This window comes from Aegilops tauschii, chromosome 2 (assembly GCF_002575655.3).
Source record: "Aegilops tauschii subsp. strangulata cultivar AL8/78 chromosome 2, Aet v6.0, whole genome shotgun sequence".
Classification (NCBI taxonomy): domain Eukaryota; kingdom Viridiplantae; phylum Streptophyta; class Magnoliopsida; order Poales; family Poaceae; genus Aegilops; species Aegilops tauschii.
The window spans coordinates 643,542,840-643,564,689 of record NC_053036.3 but is presented as its reverse complement, the minus strand read 5'-3'; the positions used below and the strand labels follow the sequence as shown (position 1 = coordinate 643,564,689).

Here is a 21,850-nt window from a genome sequence, read left to right as displayed (position 1 = left end):
ATTTTCTTTTTTTTCACGAGAGTCATGGTTTTGCTTCCGCGAGAGGCACAGTTGTGCTTTCGCGAGAGTCACGGCCGTGGCTCTCGGAAACGAAAAAGCATACGTTTCTGTCTTCTTTTTCTTTCGCGAGAGTCACGGTTTTGCTTCCGCGAGAGGCACGGTTGTGCTTTCGTAAGAGTCACGGCTGTGCCTCTCGGAAACGGGAAAAAAATGTGTTTTCTGTTTTTTTTCGCGAGAGTCACGGTTTTGCTTCCGCGAGAGGTACGGTTGTGCTTTCGCGAGAGTCACGACCGCGCCTCCTCGGAAACGAAAAAAAGCGTGTTTTCTCTTTTTTTTTTCTTTCACGAGAGTCACGGTTTTGCTTCCGCGAGAGGCACGGTTGTGATTTTATGAGAGGCATGGGCATGCCGCTTTCGAAAAGGGAAAAACCCGTGCTCCCGGTTCGGTTTTTTCGTCCGGTTTTTTCATGAAAAAAGTTCGTCAAAACCTATCAACATAGGATCTAGTTTTGAAGATCTCGACGCGGGGAATCCAACGGTGAAAGCGTTTCGAGATTTGGACGCACGTTTGAGAGATAAAACGTTTTGAATAAACTTAGCTTAGAAAAAAGGGGAAACTCCCAGGTTGCGACTAGTGGCGCGCTGCATGTGCGCCATTTGTCACAACCAGGGGAGTTGGAGTGATCTTTGCAACGAGTACTCCTCAACTAGTGATTTCGCTCGTTTACTTTGTTTTCAAAGGGTTGATTTGGGTGGAACAACAAAAAGTGTACGAGTGTACGCTCATGCATATGGAGAGTCAATTGATGCAGCCGTCAGCCATGATGCCATAGCGTGGAGCTGGATCGCCTATAAATCCCAGCTGTCCAGCTGCATGCCTCCACGCAACAAGTTCCACCCAAGCTTCTTCTACTTCCTACCTGATCCAGACACCCGAAGAAAGCCATGGACGCCGCCGGCGAGAGCGCCGTGACGTGCGTCGACAAATGGGCCAACGGGTTCGGCATGAGGGCGCGGATCGCGCTGCGCGAGCTAGGCGTGGCGTTCGAGTACGTCGAGGAGGACCTCCACGTCGGCGAGAGGAGCGAACTGGTGCGGCGCATGAACCCCGTCCACCGCTCCGTGCCCATCCAGATCCACCGCGGCCGTCCGGTCTGCGGCTCCCTCAACATCCTCGAGTACATCGACGAGGTCTGGAGTGCACCAGGCGAGACCCGGCGCTTGCTCCCCGGCGACCCGGCCGGCAGGGCCGACGCCAGGTTTTGGGCCGACTTCGTTGACCACAAGGTAGGCAGTGGGCATACTTCTCTGTCGTTGCAACTTTTTGAGTCAATAGGACGTGCCTAATTTGTCAGAAGATAATTTGTCAGGATGGCCTGGAAATTAGGTGTTCCCTACTCAGACAAGGTTCCTGAAGAGCAAGGGTGAGGAGAAAGATGTGGCCAAGGAAGAGTTGGTTGAGCAACTCAAACGCCTAGATGAGGTGCTCGGGGAGAAGGGATTTTTTTCTGGTGACGAATTCGGGTTCTTGGACATCGTCCTCATCCCATTTTCAAGCATGTTCCGTGGGTACGAGCAGCATGGAGGGTTTGACCTCGAGGTTGAGTGCCCCAACCTCATGCGATGGGTGAAGAGGTGCAAGGAGAGGGAGAGTGTAAGAGAGGTTCTTCCGGATGAGGCAAAGATGTACGATTTACACAAGGAGTGGTACGGCATTGAGTAAAGAAGCCGGCTTCAGTAGCTGCGGCTGAATTAATCTAGTCCTCTATGTATGAGCAGTTAAAATTTGCCTCCCAAATAAATATTGTCGTTAGATACATGGTGAATTTTGTATTGTGTATTTATTAGGCATAGTTAATGTCGACGTTTTCCCTTTAAACTAGGTCAATTTTTCTTTTGTGATGGTAATAGGGTGTTTTATTTCAAACTCACAGAATTACAATCCTTAGCAACAAGTTCAGAAATAAAAGGAGGGGATTGGTTAAGCCAGCACGCAGTGCTATCCCCAGATCTACCATAATTTGCTAAGCAATGTGCAACTTTGTTTTGATCACGAGAAACTTTAACACGAACAAACACCCTATTCTCCAGTAAACCTTTGATTTCTGCCAAGAAATGACCATATGCTGATCTATCCAGTGAATCATTAGACAGTGCTGACAAAGCTACCGAACAATCAGATTGTAGCTGAACTGGTCGATTGGACCACTGAATCGCGAGACCTACTCCTTCCATAATCGCATGTATCTTTGCTTCCAGCGCCTCATTACAATGATAAATGCGTCGGTAAGCCGCAAAAATAACACCACCTTTGTCATCACGTAAAACCATACTCGATCATGCAGCTCCGTCTTCCGCACAATAAGAACCATCAACAAGAGAGAGCTACCCACCCCGGCGGAGGAGCCGGCCAAGGAAGGCATGGCGATGACGACCGAATTTTCTCAATCACCGGTTCCATCAACATTGGAGCCTTACCTTTGATCACCTCTTCCACACCCATGCAGCCTAATTGTAGCAAAGAGTTAAAATAGCTGCATAGATAATCACACGACACCTCTGTAGGTGGAATAGATTTCACATGCATGACTTCATTACGTAAATGCCAAACCCTCAAGAGCACCATAATGATCATGTCCCGGACATTGCTCTGCTGACCAGCAAGCAAGTGAAGAAACCATTCATCACCCGTACATCAATATCATACCTGTTCGGCAATGGCCAACAGTCCTTCATCGCGTCCCATAAGCTTGCCGCATTGGGACAGACTAGTAAAGCATGAAATGATGATTCATCTTCTCGCCCACACATTCCACAGGTCGCCCTTGTACTAATATGACGTCGATTCCTTTCTAAGTTAGTTGCTAGTGTACCAGTAATTACCTTCCATGCAAAAACTTTCATCTTAGGAGGAACCAAGGCACGCCATACAATATTCCACATACCACGTTCACCACCAGGACATGTACTGGTTGCTCCTTGTGAGAAACGGTCCATGTGCTCACCCATAGCTAAATGATAAGCGCTCCTAACAGTGAAAGAGCCCGACTTCTCAAAAGGCCAAGCAATAAAATATTCCCGCTGTCTTGGCGATGTACGAATTTTCAAAATAGCTTCAACGTCAACATGGCAGAATTTTTTTTCCAATAAATTTACCTTCCATGCATCATTGGCATCCAGAAAATCAGCAACTTTGTTTAGACGACAATTTCTTTTAGGGGAAATAGGCGTAAAAGGACACTCGTAGGACTCCATGGATCTCGCCAAGTTTGAATAAGTTTACCATTGCCGACTCGCCAGATCATACCTTTTTTCACCAAGTTCAATCCATGTCCGATACCCTTCCAAACTGCTGACGAGTTACTCGGAAAAACTGTATCCAATAGATTCCCATTTGGATAATATTTAGCCTGTAGCAGTCTTGCACAAAGCGATTCAGGTGCAACAAGGAGTCGCCAGACTTGTTTAGCAAGCAAAGGTTGATTAAACGTCCTCATATCCCTGCATCCCATCCCTCCTTTGGGTTAAGGTAGAACCAATTTATCCCATGCCATCCAAGCCATCTTTTCCTTACCATTTTGCACGCCCCACCAGTACTGTCTCATCAACTTTGACAAATCATCACATACCGAGAAAGGAAGTTTGAAAACACTCATTACATAGGTGGGGATGGCCTGGGCTATAGATTTGATCAGAACTTCTTTACTCGCCGAAGATGAGTATCTTTCACTCCAATCCACAAGTCTCTTGCTCATACATGATTGTAAAAATTCGAACCTCCCTTTATGCATTCCCCGTCTGGTATAGGGAGACCCAAATATTTTGCATCAAAAACTTACTGAGTCACACCAAGAATCCTTTTGACCTCCACAGAATCCGTATCAGGACAATCATCAGTAAATAAGATGGAACACTGGGATGGGTTAATAAGTTGACCCGTAGCTATAGCATAAGTGCTCAAAACATCTTTGACAATCGCCGCTTGATCCGGCTCCGCACGAAAAAATAATAGTGAATCATCCGCAAATAAAAGATGAGAAATAGGAGGAGCTCTTCGACAAATCTTTATAGCTTGTAAGCCCTTCTCTTGTACAACATCATGTAATAAAGCAGACAGAGCATCAACAACAAAGACAAATAAGAACGGTGATAAAGGATCACCTTGACGGAGACCCTGGGTAGGAGAAAACTGTTGAAGTAATCTTCCATTAAACTTTACTGAATACTTGACAGAGCGAACACACTCCATTACCCGCGAGATCCAGAGATTAGAGAAACCCCACTTAATAAGAGCTCCCTCCAAGAAATCCCAGTCAACACAGTCATAAGCTTTAGATAAATCCAACTTATATGCGCAAAAGGAATTACCTCCACTTTTCCCTTACTGGATATGATGAATACATTCAATGGCAATGATAGAATTATCAGAAATAAGCCGTCCGGGAATGAACGCACTTTGATTTTCTGAAATTAAATCCGCAAGAAGCGGCCGCAAACGATTCACCATACACTTCAAGACTATTTTATAAATCACATTACACAAAGATATAGGCCTGAAATCCTTCAAAGATATCGGATGAGCTATTTTTGGGATCAAAACAATAGCTGTATCATTCACCCACTTGGCATAAATCCTGTCCCAAAAAATAACTTGACAAAATCAATAATCTCCACTTTCAAACAGGACCAATTCCTCTGATAAAATCTCGATGGAAAACCATCCGGGCCTGGAGCTTTTAGAGGTCCTATTTGAAGCAATGCATCTGAAATTTCCTCCTCGGAGAAGGGTGCATTCAGACTTTCATTCATAGCATCTGAAACCTTCGGAACAATTAGTTCCAGCACATCATTAGTTAACAAGGTTGGGTCTTCAGTATACACTTCCTGGAAATAAGACTGGGTCATCCTCTTCATCTCAGACGGAACATTGCACCAAGACCCATCAACCTTTAGCAGCCTTCTTATATTATTTCTTTGGGCGCGCCATACAACCTGCTTATGGAAATATTGTGTGTTGCGGTCCCCCTCTTTCAACCACATAATTCTACTCTGCTGCAACCACATCATCTCTTCCATATACAAAAGCTCATCAAGTCTCTCCATCTTCCGGCGAATAAGAAGTCGATCATTATTACTTTGATGAAGGTCCTCAAGCTCTTGCCAAAGGAAAAAAAAATCTCTTGTTCAACATGAACAAAATGTGTTGGAATATTGTTGTATTGAGATAGGACTAGTGCTTAACTTGTAATCCTCTCCTATCTCTACTTCTGCTTATCTCCTCCTGTATCGACCTTCTCTTGTAACTTCATGATCAATCTCTTGATCGTCAGACTTGTAAGCCACGACATCCCTAATATAAATACAATCGCGGCCCGAGAAAAGGGTTCAACGCTTCCCACAATATTTACATGGTAATCAGAGCATCTTCTTCCTAGATCGAGAAGAGATCGCATCTAGCCTTCCCCAAAACCTAGCCATGACTTCGGCCTCCACCCAACCCAGCACCATGAGTGCGCTCACCACCTCCCTCGCCTCCACATCCACCTTCGCCCTTTCATCCAGTAGTTCTCAAGCCATGTCCCTCGGATCACCACCGCAGGAGAAGCTCACGAGGAACAATTTCCTCATGTGGAAAGCCATCGTGCTGCTACAAATCGAGGGCGCCCAGATGGCGCACCACCTCCATCCGACGAGCCAGGCGCCGCCGGAAACTCTCACCATCACTAAGGATGGGAAGGACGAATAGAGTGCAAACTTCGCAAGGTATCACTGGTACGCTCAACATCAGCAGGTTCAAGGTTTCTTGACGGGCTCCCTGTCTCGCGAGATTCTTGCAAAAGTCGTCACCTTGGAGACTCCGGCGGAGGTGTGGGCAGCGATCCACGCCACGTTTGCTGCCCAAAACCAAGCCCAAGCCATCAACACTCGAATAGAGCTCACAAATCTAAAAAAGGTAAACTAACCATGACTGAGTACCTTGCCAAGATTAGATGTTGTCTGATGAGATTGCATGCATGGGAGCGGCACTAGGCAGTGCTGAGATCATCTCCCACGTCTTGGCCGGCCTCGACCTCGACTACAACCCGGTCGTGCCGGCTATTGCAGCGCGGGTCGAGCCCGTGACTGTACAGGAACTCTTCACCCAGCTGCTGAGCTTAGATGCCCGCCTCAATCTTCTTCATGGGACGAACATCCGCCAATCCTCTGCCAACGCTGCTTCACGTGGTCATGGAGCAGGCCGTGGGGGCGACCAGCAAGGGCGGGGCCGCAGCAGCGGTGGCGGCGGACGCGGGCGCGGCAACAGCCAGAACATGCACTCTGGTTGGGGCGGCTTCACCAACAACAACGCTCCCACGTGCTCTAGAGGAGGTGGCTACACCAACAACAACACCTCCTCTGGATCTTCCTCCTCCACCCGCGTTCGATGTCAGCTATGCAAGAAGGCATGCCATGAAGTCATGGATTGCTGGCATCATTACAATGAGGACTATGTCCCTGATGCACGTCTCGTTGCGGCCACAATGAGGGAGCAAGGTGGTGGAGATGGCACAGCCTGGTATGCAGACTCGAGAGCTACTGATCATGTCACCAACGAACTAGAGAAGCTGGCCATGAGGGAGAAATACTTCGGCAATGACTAGATTCACACTGCTAGCGGTGGAGGTATGGACATACGTCATATTGGTCAAGTATCTATTAATTCCCCTACTCTTAAACGTTATCTAGTTCTTAAAGATGTCCTTCATGTTCCACAAGCTAAAAATCTTGCATCTATGTCTCGTTTGACCACCGTTAACAATGTCTTCTTTGAAACTCATCCTACGTATTTTTTTATTAAGGATCGCGCAACGAGGGAGCTCCTTCATCACGGTAGATGCATTGGAGGCTTGTATCCCATCACATCCGGAGCATTTAGTCGAAAGCGTCATCGTCAAGTTTACTCCATCGTCAAGCCCTCCTTGGCAAGATGGCATCAAAGATTAGGACATCCTTCTTCGATCATAGTCAAGCAAGTAGTGAATAAAGACAATCTTTCATTGTCATCTAGTCAAAATACTGAGTCTGTTTGTGATGCTTGTCAATGTGCAAAAAGTCACCAACTTCCTTATCCTATGTCAAATAGTGTGTCTCATGCTCCTTTGGAACTTATTTTTAGTGATGTATGGGGTCATGCAAGAGATTCTTTTGAAAGAAAAATAATATTATGTTAGTTTTATTGATGATTTTAGCAAATTTACTTGGATATATTTGCTTAAGTTCAAATCTGAAGTTCTCTCCGTATTCCAAGAATTTCAGAAACTTGTTGAGCGTCAATTTGATAGAAAAATCATTATAGTCCAAAGTGATTGGGGAGGGAAGTACGAAAAACTCAACTCATTCTTTCGCGATATTGGCATTGCTCATCCTGTATCTTGTCCTCATGCTCATCAACAGAACGGCTCTGCCGAGCGTAAACATCGCCATATTGTCGAAGTATGTTTATCCCTTCTTGCTCATGCATCAATGCCACTAAAATATTGGGATAAAGCCTTTATCCCTTTATTGCATTCCAAAATATAATGCTAATAGATTTATTTTATAAAAAAATCAAGCTTCATAAAGTTTGAGAAAATTTGTAGAGAAAAATGTCTACACCAATAATACCAAATAATATCATCATTACATACATGGTGAAACATTTAATATTGTATTTATTGGGTACTATTAATTTTGAAGTTTTACCTATAAACTTGCATGGTTGAACTTTACAAAGTTCTACTAGAATAATTACCGCAATTGTACGGCCCGAACAATTCCCCATGTATATTTCCAGCACGACACCGTGTGTATCGTTCGATTTGCCGAGCGTCCACGCACATCGATGGCTATATGGCACTACAATGATATCACCAGCACATCGATGGCTATATGTGGGGTTGCGTGAAATTATGTCGCTCTGTAGTGAAATAGATAATATTATACGTGCTATATTTTCAAACGAAGGGAGTGCAGGGTAGAAATGAGAACTTTAAACAAGTTGTCATTTTTTTTGCGAGAAAGCCCTCGGATCTATTAATAAGCCCAACCAGTTACGAGCAGCTCCGCATAAAGATTAAAAATTACAACCAAGTCCTCAGCAAACCACCACACAGCCGCATCCGCCGGAATGAGTCGATGGCGCGCCGCTACCGTTGCAGGTCCGCATGTTCGCCGGCGAATCTCCATGGCAGACGGGAAGTCATCATACTTAGGCCCAAAGGACAAGCACCCCGACGAAGAAGCCATCACCGGCAAGGCCTACAACAGATCTAAACACCCTCCCCCACAAGCACTGCAAAACCCATCCTCCGCACCGGCGATGGGAAACTTACCGGCGCAACGACGAAGAGGAAGGGGACAACATAACTCGGGAAGCACAGCCGCTAATGTCGCCTTGCCAACCGGCCAGAGTCGGGAACTCGTCGGATCCCAGGATCAACGAGGAGCAAAATGGACTCGCCATCCGCCGCTGCCACCAATGGATGCAAGGCTTGAACTACCACCGAACGGCGCTAGAAGAACGCCGTCCACAAGTCGGCCACCGCAACACCAGCAAAGGGGAGAAGGCTGGCGGATTTATTCCGCCGGAACAACGACGAGAACTCCACCACCACGTCGTCGCCGGGGCCTACCGCTACCCTATCTACACATTGGTGCAAGAGGAACGCGATCCCCACCTCTTCCCGCCGCCGGAGCGGCCGGAGGAGGCAAGGATCAGCGCCCTCGCCGGCGGAAAAGAGGGGAACTTGACGAGTCTCCCTTTCGCCGCTCTCAACTGTAGTAGGGGGAGAGGATAAGGAAACCGACGCGTGATTTTAAACAAGTTGTCATTGTACAAATTAGCTAATTAACTAATCATTGCAATTAAATTGAACACTCAAAGAAGCCGGGGAGTGGGCTGTTGGAGTTGAAAGAGATAGAATATGTTTTGCCGTACGTAACACGACGGACTTGCTGTGTATTAGTATGGAGGCAATCTTGGTTGCCAAGAATACATAGGATTACATGAGATCTCAAGGATCAAATAATAGGAAACAATCCTAGCTAATCTGTAGTCATAACTACACTGATTACATGCTGAAATATACATTAACAGTTGGGACCTCCCAACAACTATCTTTACGGTTCTTCCTCACGCATATTGGACATACTAGCAAAAAGGCCCGTGCGTTGCAACGAAAATCCTTACACGTACCTAGCGACACATCGGTCTGGTCACTTCTCCCATTCGTGGATGGTGGTCATGTATTCCACCTAATCACGATAAACACTTCCCCCGTTCGTCAATGGTGGTCATGTATATTCCACCTAATCACGGTAAACTTGATCAATTCCATGGCGATGAGGTTGGCCATCAGCAAAAGTGTCAAATTTTTCCTAAGAATATCAATAGTCATGTTGCAAATATGTCCGTACGTTGCAATGGGCGAAACGCTATTATCCCCACATGGCCGCATCCTCTTACTAAATGAACACGTTGTCCAGGACTCAAGAATCAGGCTATGGTGATGTGGTGGAGATAATTTTATTTGAAATTATATGCCAAAATAAGATAAGGACTTTTAAAAGGCAACTGAGACTAAAAGGGCTACGATGTTATCGTCGCCTAATTTCATATTAGCATCCACGAGTAGTCATTTTTGGTCCTATAAAGGCAGCCTCCATACACTGCGAGCATCAGAGTCAGTTATCTTCAAGCTTGACCTCCCTCCAGCCTTAAAGTACATCTCCAACAAATGAACAAATTTAGATTAATTGGTCTCACTTATGAGCAAGCGTTGCGGCTAGCTAGTGATGTTTATTAATGGATCGATCGTAAGCAAACCGATCCAAGACAGTCGAACAACAAAAATGATGAGACAAAAAATCAAATAATTGTTTGGAAGTTAATTAAAATGAAAAACTAAGAGAACAAACCGATAATTGAGAAAGAATTGTAATGCAATTGAGGGTTCGTCTCAGGTAAACCTTTTTTTCGGTTAGGTAAACTTTTTTTACACCATCTCAGATAAGCCTACTCGTCGAGAGCATCCAACGTGTGACATGTGATGAGGCTAACTTGATGCGAGCTCATAGGGATTGATTATTGAACGACAACCAGTTTTTTGTGTGCTTCCGTGCAGGTGTGCGTCGAGGTTTAATAGGAGCAAATACCACTGAATCAACAATTTCTATGATCCTCCCATTTGTTGAAATCCTTTCCCATCCTCTTTTCCTAAGATAGGAACACAATTCCTTTTAATTGTTGATCTTTCCTTTTAAGACAATCCACATAATTCCTTTAAATTGTTGATCCTTCCTTTAATGCACACCATCAAGACAATCCACATAATTTCTTTTAATTGTCGAAATGCATCCTTCCTTTAATTCCTCCAAGACAGCCCGTAATTCCGTTTTACCAGTTCTTGTCTTGCTGACATTTCATGTAAATTACGAAGTATATAAACTGGTAGGCATACATCTAAACCAGCGAGGTGGGATAAATTAGCATCCATTAGCCAAGTTGGTTGCAGCTATCGGGGGAAGATCATGAGTTCGATTCTCACGCAACACTTAAATTTTTGATGCACCACGCGTGGCCCATGAATGTACATTTCTGTCTTAAAAAAGGCCCATGGAAACAAAACATTTTTTATCCCCGTGTATAGAGTCGGGCGGTTTCTTTTATTTTCTAGGAAACTCTATTGGTCAATAACAGGGTGCCTTCTTCGGTTTTTTCATATAAGTGTTGGCTAGTTGAGTTGGATTGCAAGGGCGTTTGCTTTCTTGGCAGACCAGGTCCGAGTCCTATGTACAGCAATTTATTTTTTGACGCGTTGTTGTTTTTGATGTACGAAAAACACAGGATATATATGAAGGACGGACGAAAAGTATGAATACTTAAGGGGGCTTTATGCAAAAATTCTGGAATTAAACGTTTTTGGATTGGATTTGGATGAATAGTACCACCTCGGATGTAGAAAATAATATAGGTGGGAAAAATTGAAAGCGTAAATTCATGGGGAAAAGCGTATTGTGACGGTGAACCCACGGAGTCAATCCGTACTTTATTATTACTAGCACATATGCCCGTGCATTGCAACAGGAGAAATAAGTCTATACATCAAAACAACATCCGAACGGTGGCGTCCGGCAATGACACGGAGGTGCACGCCAAAATCTAGATAAATGTAGTTGTTTTTTGTTTCTCCTAAAAATCAGATTATTTGCATGAAGAAATGATGGGTAACGTAATAGATGCACTATTTTTTTCTATTAAAAAATTACAGACTAATAGCACAACATAAAAATCAATGAGTTTATCCCTTCACATCGAACCACGGGCCTCTGCATTTTCTATTTATCCCATGTCAGCACAAACCCATATAGACAACAGCAACAAAACTTCTCATAAAAGACAGAGTTGAACCAAGTTGAGCTGCAGTCTAGCTTCGTGTGGTAGCATAAATTGGGACGGCTCATGTTGTGCGGTGGTAGCATACACTGGGACATCTCTTGCTGTGCGGGGTGGGTTGACGGCAGAAGTCTCGCGTCTCACAACAGCAGCAACACGTGGCCTAGCAGTCGGAGTAGGAATGCGGCTTCGATCGTCAGAGCGTTGTGTGGTGGTGGCGGACAGACAGAGCATGCAGCGGCAACCTTCGGACCTCATCTTGTTTAAATACTCTTTATGCAGCCCATAATCCTCTGCCTTTAATTACTGAGGTAGCCTACAAATCCTCTTTCTTTTAAATTATGGGGCAGCCCACACAATCCTTTGTTTTTTGTCATGGAGCGTGCACAACACGCCCCCCCCCCCCATCTTGTTTATTTAGCTCACATCCTTTAGTCACAACAATGTTCCTTTCCTCCTTCCCCACGTTTGCTTGTTGACCATAACGTATAACAGCTGCAAATCCTTTTCTGACAGCGAGGTGGAAGTAATAAACATGGCATGTGCTAGCTCAGTGGTTGGTGTCTCCTAGACTGAACGAAAGGTCCTGAGTTCGACCCCAGTATTCTACATGGCGTCTGTTTTTTGCTGCTTTTCAAAAATCCCACGCTAGCCTCTGTCGGTCAGATGCGCCAAGGCCCATTACAGCAGGGGCGGAGGCCCATTATTGCTGGCAAGGCAATGTTGACGAAAATATAATCAGGTGTGGTGCGTCAAAAATTAGTACCACCTCATAAAAAACAATAATAATATAGATCATCTAAGCGGGACAAAGCCGGAAAAAAAACTAAAAGCGTAAATTTACGGGAAGAAGCGTATTGTGACGGTGAACCCGACAAAGTCAATCCGTGCTTTATTATTAGGGATAGATTAGGGAAAGATATTCAACTAGGCATGTGTTAGCTACTTGGAACTTGGAAGGTTCCCTCATCTCTTTCATAGGTTAAGTTAAAACAGATATCGCTATCAGCTGATAGGGACCGACTTTCCACCTGTCGGGCATATACAACAACAGCGGTCTAATTAAGTGTTTAATTATTAGTGTGTGTGTGTCAGCCATGATGCAATGGAAAGCAGCAGGATCTCCTCTAAATCGCACATGTGCTGCCTTCTTGCATGGAGAAAAGTACCGGTGCATGTCAATGAATATAAAGCGTTAGACTGGGTACCCTTCCCTGATCGATGTTTACTTTTCTCTACTTGTTGAAACTATAGCGGGTCCAATGACATAGGCGTCAGCCATGATGCCATCGAACCCTCCAGTGGAGCTGGTTGGTTCGCCTATATATAAATCCCAGTTGTGTGCAATGCATGCTGCCTTGGCCAGAGTTCGACCCAATCCAAAATTGCAATTCTTCCCACCTTGAAGACAGGACAGGACAGGACAGGGCATGGAGAAAGCCATGGAGATGGAGGCCGGGCGGGAGAGCGAGGTGACGTGCGTCGACTTCTGGGCCAACGAGTTCGGCATGCGGGTGCGGATCGCGCTGCGTGAGCTAGGCGTGGCGTTCGAGTACGTGGAGGAGGACCTCCGCGTCCGCGAGAGGAGCGATCTGGTGCGGCGCATGAACCCTGTTCTCCACATGGTACCCATCCTGATCCACCACGGCCGTCCAGTCTGCGGCTCCGTCAACATCGTCGAGTACATCGACGAGGTCTGGGGCGAGGAAACCCATCTGCTCCCCGGCAACCCAGTCGACAGGGCTGACGCTAGGTTCTGGGCCGACTTCGTTGACCACAAGGTATGCAAATTGTTGTCACTTTTCTGTTGGAGTAGATTTTGCTTCGTCGACTCGATGCGTTAATTTATATGAGTATGTGATGACCTGAATGAAATTAGGTGTTCGGCGCCCAAGTAAGGTTTCTGGAGAGCAAGGGCGAGGAGAAAGATGAGTTGGTCGAGCAACTCAAACGCCTAGAGGAGGTGCTCGGGGACAAGGCCTTCTTTTCTGGCGAAGAATTCGGATTCTTAGACATCGTTACTATCCCATTTTCAAGCATGTTTCATGGGTACGAGCAGCTTGGACGGTTTCACCTTGATGTGGAGTGCCCCAAGCTCACGCAGTGGGCAAAGAGGTGCAAGCAAAGGGAGAGTGTAAGAGCGGTTCTTCCGGATGACACAGAGATGTACGAATTACACAAGCACTTGTACGGTATTGAGTAGCCAACCCGACTTCAGTAGCTAGCTGTACGCGGCTGAATTAATCTAGTGTGCTATCGTTGTCATACAGATACAGAGTTTGCCTCTGCGATGCATGCACTTGTGTAACATAACGTGAATAAGTTTTGGCAGACCAATAAGACACCGGCATATATACTTATTTTCAATGACATTAATATTAATATATACTTAACAGCTATGAGAGTGACTCTTTCCTACTAGTAGAGGGTTCAGGCAAGGAGACCCCTTTCTCCTCTGCCTGTTTAATCTTGTAGTCGATGTGTTGACTAGAATGCTTAATAAAGCTACATGTTTTGGATTGGTCGAAGGTCCATGTCATAATGTTTTGCCTGGGGGGTTGTTAGTCTACAATATGCAGACGGCACTATCTTATTTGTAGATAGTAATCCTAATCTGGCTGTTAACATGAAATAGGCCTCACCTGCTTTGAGCAAGTGTCCGTGATGAAGATTAACTATGACAAAAGTGAGCTCATTCCATTGAATCTAGCACCCCACAGAACTGTAGAGCTTTCTAATGTTTTTGGTTGCCGTATTGGGTCCTTTCCCGTTAAATATCTAGGGATTGCTCTTCACTTTGACAAGTTTTCTAGGGAAGATTTACAGCCTTTATTAGATAAGATACTGAAGAGAATAGCTGGATGGAGGGGGAAATTGCTTTCTTATAAGGGCAGGATCATTTTAATTAAATCCCATTTAGCAAGCATCCCCATCTACTTGCTCTCCTTTTTCAAGTTCCCCAAGTGGCCTATTGACCTTAGTAATTCTCAAATGACTAACTGCTTGTGGAATGACTTGGGGCACAGGAAAATTCATCTAGCTAACTGGCAACTTGTGTGTATGAGACAAGAGTTTGGGGGTCTTGGGATCCCCAACCTTGATGATCTAAATATCTGTTTATTAGGGTCGTGGGTTAAAAGATACATTAATGGATAAGGGAAAACATGGAGGAATTTTGTAGATGCCAAATATATGTCTAACTACCCAAACATTTTCTGTAGTGATTCTTTCGGGCCTCTAACTTCGGGAAGGGAGTTATTTGGGTAGCTAAAGCTGTCAAATTTGGGTCTAGATGGATGGTAGGACATGGTAAAAACAATAGGTTGTGGGAGGATCTATGGTTTGGATCATCCCCTTTAGCTATGCAATACCGGGATCTTTATTGCATCTGTAGAGACCAGTGCCAGACTATCCAACAGATTTGGGATGATCAGACACATAAACTTTCTTTTAGAAGGAACTTTGATGATAATATGATGAATGCCTGGCTTGAGCTTACTGAGATAGCCAAGGGCATTTCCTTTACAGACTACTGATTCTCTATTGTGGCAATATGAAAACTCCGGGCAGTATTCATCTATTGCCCTGTATGCAATCATTAGTTTTAGAGGGGTGGTGCCTTTTTACATTTTTGCTGTTTGGAAACTGTTGATCCCACCCAGAATTCATGTCTTCTTGTGGCTCTTGTTCCACAACAAGCTCATCACTAGGGATAACCTCAAGAAGAGAAAATTCAGGAATCCTAAAGACCGTGTTTTCTGTTCTTGTAATGAGTCCATTCAACATATGTTTTTTGATTGCATAGTAGCAAAGCAAGTGCGGGGTAAAGTTAGTGAGTTCTTTGGTAGACCTTTAGGGAGCAATGTTACTTCAATTCCCTCTCTTTGGGTTGCAGGAAAAAGTCTAGATGCTTTAAATACAATCTGTGCTACTGTTCTCTGGGCCTTGTGGAAAAACAGGAACAATATTGTTTTTAATGGAGTTTCTTGGATATCTCTCAACCTGATCTGGTGTCTAGTCATACCGCTGGTTAGAAAATGGGGCCTGATCTACAAAGATCATATACTGGACAAGGTGGAGCAATTCTGCCAACATGTTCAGTAGACGATACGTTTGCCTTTGTAGCTGGAGTGTGGGTGACCATGAACCCTAGCATTAATGGTGGAGGTCATCTCCCGGAAGTTGACCCTGGAGCTGGTGACAATGGTGATGCAGCATGCAAGAAGCACATTGGAGTGGTATCTGAGAGCCCAGTCTCAACCCTTGAAGCTGCATATTTGGCGTCGCCATTCATAGCTTGAATTTCCTTGTAATATTGGAAGAAATCTCCAGGAGAATGTTTTTCGTTTTCGTAGTTTGGGCCCATTATTTTTAATATTTCGCTGCTTTTATGCTTTCACTAAAACACTGAGACCTGTACTGGACCTAGGTTTGGTCAAGCTTCTTTCTATCAAAGTGGAGCCAGGGAGCTCCCCCTGTTTTTCAAATTTTTAATATTAGTACACATTTTTAAAATTATCGCATATTTAGTTAATTTTTTCTCTTCCGCTCACATTTATCAATTCAAAAATAATATACTCCCTCCATTTCAGTACACAAGGCCACTTGATATTTTTATGTCTAACTTTGACCATTAATTTTACCAACAAAAAGTGAGTTATATGCCACAAAAAGTATGGCATTGGATGCACATTTGAAAGAACTTTCCGATGATATATTTTTGATGACATGTAACCCATATTTTGTTGACCAAATTATAAGTCAAAGATTGACATGAAAAATGAAGTGGCCTTGTATACAGAAATGGAGGGAGTATAATTGTAGTAGGTGTATTTTCTTGCTTCGACTAGCATCTAAAAGGCTTGACCATATTTTTCACTTTCAACGAATATTGCATCTCCATGCATAGGGGGAGTGCCTATTCAATATCTGGTGACTTTTATTTTAACAACTAGATGATGCTCCACATGTTGATGCGGGAATGCGTAGAAGTATATTTATGGAATCATAGACAAAAAATATAGAATATTGAGTAACATAGAATAATATAAAGAAAACCATTTGCTAGGTGCCTCATGGATTGCCATAGGCGCAAAATGCATGCATAAGAAGTCTCAGATGCAAAGGAAATGACACTAAGGGCATGTTTGGTTGCCCTCCACACTTTGCCACACTTTTGTGTCACAAGTGTGGCATGCCACAATTTTTAGGGTGGTCAAATTGATCGCCACACTCCTGGCAAAAGTTGTGTCTGGACCGGCAATGTGCGCAAGCATCAGAGCATGGCGGAAACACCTGAATGCCTTGTGTGCTATCAATATGTCGGGTGACTAATGATACATGGCGTCACTCCCTGTTTGACTATCGGATGGCTAGGTGCGTCTGGGCCTTAGCGGACAAGGAGTTGACAGAGTTAGCAATATCAAACCGCATGAATGATCCCATACATTGGATGCATTGGCTCGTGGACACTTTGCTGGCGGAGGACCTCACAAGGGTGCTTGTGACGATGTGGGCGATATGTGAAGGAAATATGCCCTAGAGGCAATAATAAAGTTGTTATTTTATATTTCCTTATTCATGATAAAGGTTTATTATTCATGCTAGAATTGTATTGATTGAAAACTTAAATACATGTGTGAATACATAAACAATAAAGTGTCCCTAGTAAGCCTCTACTAAACTAGCTCGTTGATCAAAGATGGTTAAGGTTTCCTAACCATGGACATGTTTTGTCATTTGATAACGGGATCACATCATTAGGAGAATGATGTGATGGACAAGACCCATCCGTTAGCTTAGCATAATGATCGTTCAGTTTTATTGCTATTGCTTTCTTCATGTCAAATACATATTCCTTCGACTATGAGATTATGCAACTCCCGGATACCGGAGGAATGCCTGGTGTGTTATCAAACATCACAACGTAACTGGATGATTATAAAGATGCTCTACAAGTATCTCTGAAGGTGTTTGTTGAGTTGGCATAGATCGAGATTAGGATTTGTCACTCCGAGTATCGGAGAGGTATCTCTGGGCCCTCTCAGTAATACACATCATAAGCTTGCAAGCAAATGACTAAGGAGTTAGTCACGAGGTGATGTATTACGGATTGAATAAAGAGACTTGCCGATAACGAGATTGAACTAGGTATGAAGATACCGACTATCGAATCTCGGGCAAGTAACATACCGATGGACAAAGGGAATTACGTATGTTGTCATAACGGTTCGACCGATAAAGATCTTCGTAGAATATGTAGGAGTCAACATGGGCATTAAGGTTCCTCTATTGGATATTGACCGGAGAGGTGTCTCGGTCATGTATACATAGTTCTCAAACCCATAGGGTCCGCACGCTTAATGTTCGATGATGATATAGTATTATATGAGTTATGTGATTTGGTGACTGAATGTTGTTCGGAGTCCCAGATGAGATCATGGACATGACGAGGAGTCTCAAAATGGTCGAGAGGTAAAGATTGATATATAGGACGAGGGTATTCGGACACCGGAAGTGTTTCGGGGGGTACCTGTTGGAAATATGCCCTAGAGGCAATAATAAATGGTTATTATTATATTTCTTTGTTCATGACAATTGTCTATTGTTCATGCTATAATTGTATTATCCGGAAATCGTAATACATGTGTGAATACATAGACCATAACGTGTCCCTAGTAAGCCTCTAGTTGACTAGCTCGTTGATCAACAGATAGTCATGGTTTCCTGACTATGGACATTGGATGTCATTGATAACGGGATCACATCATTAGGAGAATGATGTGATGGACAAGACCCAATCCTAAGCATAGCACAAAAGATCGTGTAGTTTGTTTGCTAGAGCTTTTCCAATGTCAAGTATCATTTCCTTAGACCATGAGATCGTGCAACTCCCGGATGCCGTAGGAGTGCTTTGGGTGTGCCAAACGTCACAACGTAACTGGGTGACTATAAAGGTGCACTACGGGTATCTCCGAAAGTATCTGTTGGGTTGGCACGGATCGAGACTGGGATTTGTCACTCCGTGTGACGGAGAGGTATCTCTAGGCCCACTCGGTAATGCATCATCATAATGAGCTCAGTGTGACTAAGGAGTTAGCCACGGGATCATGCATTACGGTACGAGTAAAGAGACTTGCCGGTAACGAGATTGAACAAGGTATTGGGATACCGACGATCGAATCTCGGGCAAGTAACATACCGATTGACAAAGGGAATTGTATACGGGATTGATTGAATCCTCGACATCGTGGTTCATCCGATGAGATCATCGTGGAACATGTGGGAGCCAACATGGGTATCCAGATCCCGCTGTTGGTTATTGACCGGAGAGGCGTCTCGGTCATGTCTGCATGTCTCCCGAACCCGTAGGGTCTACACACTTCAGGTTCGGTGACGCTAGGGTTGTAGAGATATGAGTATGCGGAAACCCGAAAGTTTTTCGGAGTCCCGGATGAGATCCCAGACGTCACGAGGAGTTCCGGAATGGTCCGGAGGTGAAGAATTATATATAGGAAGTCGAGTTTCGGCCACCGGGAAAGTTTCGGGGGTTATCGGTATTATACCAGGACCACCGGAAGGGTCCCGGGGGTCCACCGGGTGGGGCCACCTATCCCGGAGGGCCCCATGGGCTGAAGTAGGAGGGGAACCAGCCCCTAGTGGGCTGGTGCGCCCCCCATGGGCCTCCCCCTGCGCCTAGGGTTGGAAACCCTGGGGGTGGGGGGCGCCCCACCTGACTTGGGGGGGAAGTTTCCCCCCCTTGGCCGCCGCCCCCTTTGTAGATGGGATCCCAGGGGCCGGCGCCCCCCCCTAGGGGGCCTATATAAAGGGGGGAGGGAGGGCTGCTGTACCCTAGCCACTGGCGCCTCCCTCTCCCTCCCGTGACACCTCTCTCTCCCGCTTGCGCTTGGCGAAGCCCTGCCGGGATCCCCGCTACTTCCACCACCACGCCGTCGTGCTGCTGGATCTCCATCAACCTCTCCTTTCCCCTTGCTGGATCAAGAAGGAGGAGACGTCGCTGCTCCGTACGTGTGTTGAACGCGGAGGTGCCGTCCGTTCGGCACTCGGTCATCGGTGATTTGGATCACGACGAGTACGACTCCATGAACCCCGTTCACTTGAACGCTTCCGCTCGCGATCTACAAGGGTATGTAGATGCAATCCTTTCCCCTCGTTGCTAGTAAACTTCATAGATGGATCTTGGTGATGCGTAGAAAATTTTAAATTCTGCAACGATCCCCAACAGTACCGGGTACTTATCGGGTCACCGGAAGTGGTTCCGGGCACCTCCGGCAAAAGATATGGGCTTTATGGGCCAAGAGGGGAAACGCACCAGCCACAAGGGGCTAGTGCGCCCCCCATATGGGCCGGCCTAAGAGGAGAAGGAAAGAGGGGAAGGGAAAGGAAAGAGTCGAATAGGACTCCCCCTTCCTTCCATCTCCCCCTTCTTTCCTTCCCCCTCCGATAAACATGGCAGGGGGGCGGCCAAGGGCAGGAAGCACAAGTACGATTCAGACCTACTTGGGGTGCCCCTTGGCCTCTCCCCTCTCCCTCCCACCTATATATATGAGGAGGGGGGCACCTAGCACACCCCAGACAGTTGCCTAGCCATGTGCAGCGCCCCCCTCCACCGTTTACACCCCCGGTCATATTTTCGTAGTGCTTAGGCGAAGCCCTCTGGAGATCACTTCACCATCACCGTCACCACGCCGTCGTGCTGATGGAACTCATCTACTACCTCGATGTCTTGCTGGATCAAGTAGGCGAGGGACGTCACCGAGCTGAACGTGTGCAGAACGCGGAGGTGCCATGCGTTCGGTACTTGATCGGTTGAAGCGCGAAGAAGTTCGACTACATCAACCGTGTAGTGAAACGCTTCCTCTTACGGTCTACGAGGGTACGTAGACACACTCTCCCCCTCGTTGCTATGCATCTCCATGCATAGATCATTGCGTGTGCGTAGGTTTTTGTTTTGTTTTCCATGCAACGATTCCCAACAGCGGCATCAGAGCCTGGTCTATGTGTACATGATATGCACGAGTAGAACACAAATAGTTGTGGGCGGTGATAGTCATACTGCTTACCACCAACGTCTTATTTTGATTCGTCGGTATTGTGGGATGAAGCGCCCGGACCAACCTTACATGTCCACGCACATGAGACCGGCTCCACCGACTGACATGCAACTAGTTTTGCATAAAGGTGGCTGGCGGGTGTCTGTTTCTCCTACTTTAGTTGAATCGAATTTGACTACGGCCGACCTTGAAGAAGGTTAAAACAGCAAACTTGATGAAACACCGTTGTGGTTTTTGCGTAGGTAAGAACATTCTTGCTAGAAACTCATAGCAGCCACGTAAAACTTGCAACAACAAAGTAGAGGACGTCTAACTTGTTTTTACAGGATATTATGTGATGTGATATACATTATTGTATGACATGATCATGTTTTGTAAGATATCAAGCAACCGGCTGGAGCCTTATGGTTGTCTCTTTATTGTATGAAATGCAAACACCATGTAATTGCTTTACTTTATCGCTATGAGTTAGCAATAGTTGTAGAAGCAATAGTTGGCGAGACGACCACGACGCAACGATGGTGATCAAAGTGTCGAGCCGGTGACGATTCAAATCATGACGATGCTCTGGAGATGGAGATCAAAAGCACAAGATGATGATGGCCATATCATGTCACATATTTTTGATTGCATGTGATGTTTATCTTATATGCATCTTATTTTGCTTAGAACGACGGTAGCATTATAAGATGATCCTTTCACTAAATTTCAAGGTAAAAGTGTTATCTTTGAGTATGCATCGTTGCTACAGTTCGTCATTTCGAGACACCACGTGATGATCGGGTGTGATAGACTCTACGTTCACATACAACGGGTGTAAGACATTTTTACACATGCAGAATACTTGGGTTAAACTTGATGAGCCTAGCATGTACAGACATGGCCTCGGAACACTGGAGACCGAATGGTCGAACATGAGTCATATAGTAGATATGATCAACATAGAGATGTTCAGCATTGATGACTACCCCATCTCACGTGATGATCGGACATGGGTTAGTTGATATGGATCATGTATCACTTAGACAACTTGAGGGATGTTGAATTAAGTGGGAGTTTGTTAGTAATTTGATTAATTGAACTTAATTTATCATGAACTTAGTCCTGATAGTATTTGCAAATCTATGTTGTAGATCAATAGCTCGCGATATGTAGCTCCCTTATTTTTTGATATGTTCCTAGAGAAAAATAAGTTAAAAGATGATAGTAGAAATGATGCGGACTGGGTCCGTGATCTGAGGATTATCCTCATTGCTGCACAGAAGAATTATGTCCTTGATGCACCGCTAGGTGACAGACCTATTGCAGGAGCAGATGCAGACGCTATGAACGTTTGGCAAGCTTGATATGATGACTACTTAATA

At 45.1% G+C, this 21,850-nt stretch overlaps 2 protein-coding genes and 1 non-coding gene across 3 annotated transcripts; all 3 read left to right on the top strand.

Annotated features, from left to right (window-relative positions):
- The first annotated feature begins 929 nt into the window (after positions 1-929).
- On the top strand, positions 930-2,166 carry LOC109765920 (glutathione S-transferase U20-like). The gene is made up of 2 exons (XM_020324690.2): positions 930-1,286; positions 1,387-2,166. The coding sequence occupies exons 1-2, from the start codon at positions 945-947 to the stop codon at positions 1,720-1,722; spliced, it is 678 nt and encodes a 225-aa protein (XP_020180279.1). The 5' UTR covers positions 930-944; the 3' UTR covers positions 1,723-2,166.
- Positions 2,167-6,022: 3,856 nt separating this feature from the next.
- Positions 6,023-6,159, top strand: LOC120975121 (small nucleolar RNA Z247). Its single transcript, XR_005770959.1, has one exon. It is a non-coding gene; the product is annotated as a small nucleolar RNA Z247 (small nucleolar RNA).
- A 6,598-nt stretch (positions 6,160-12,757) lies between these two features.
- Positions 12,758-15,713, top strand: LOC109765921 (glutathione S-transferase U22). The gene is made up of 4 exons (XM_020324691.3): positions 12,758-13,193; positions 13,292-13,544; positions 14,048-14,098; positions 15,538-15,713. Exons 1-4 carry the CDS (start codon positions 12,843-12,845, stop codon positions 15,711-15,713), a joined length of 831 nt encoding a protein of 276 aa, XP_020180280.1. The 5' UTR covers positions 12,758-12,842.
- The last annotated feature ends 6,137 nt before the right edge of the window (positions 15,714-21,850 follow it).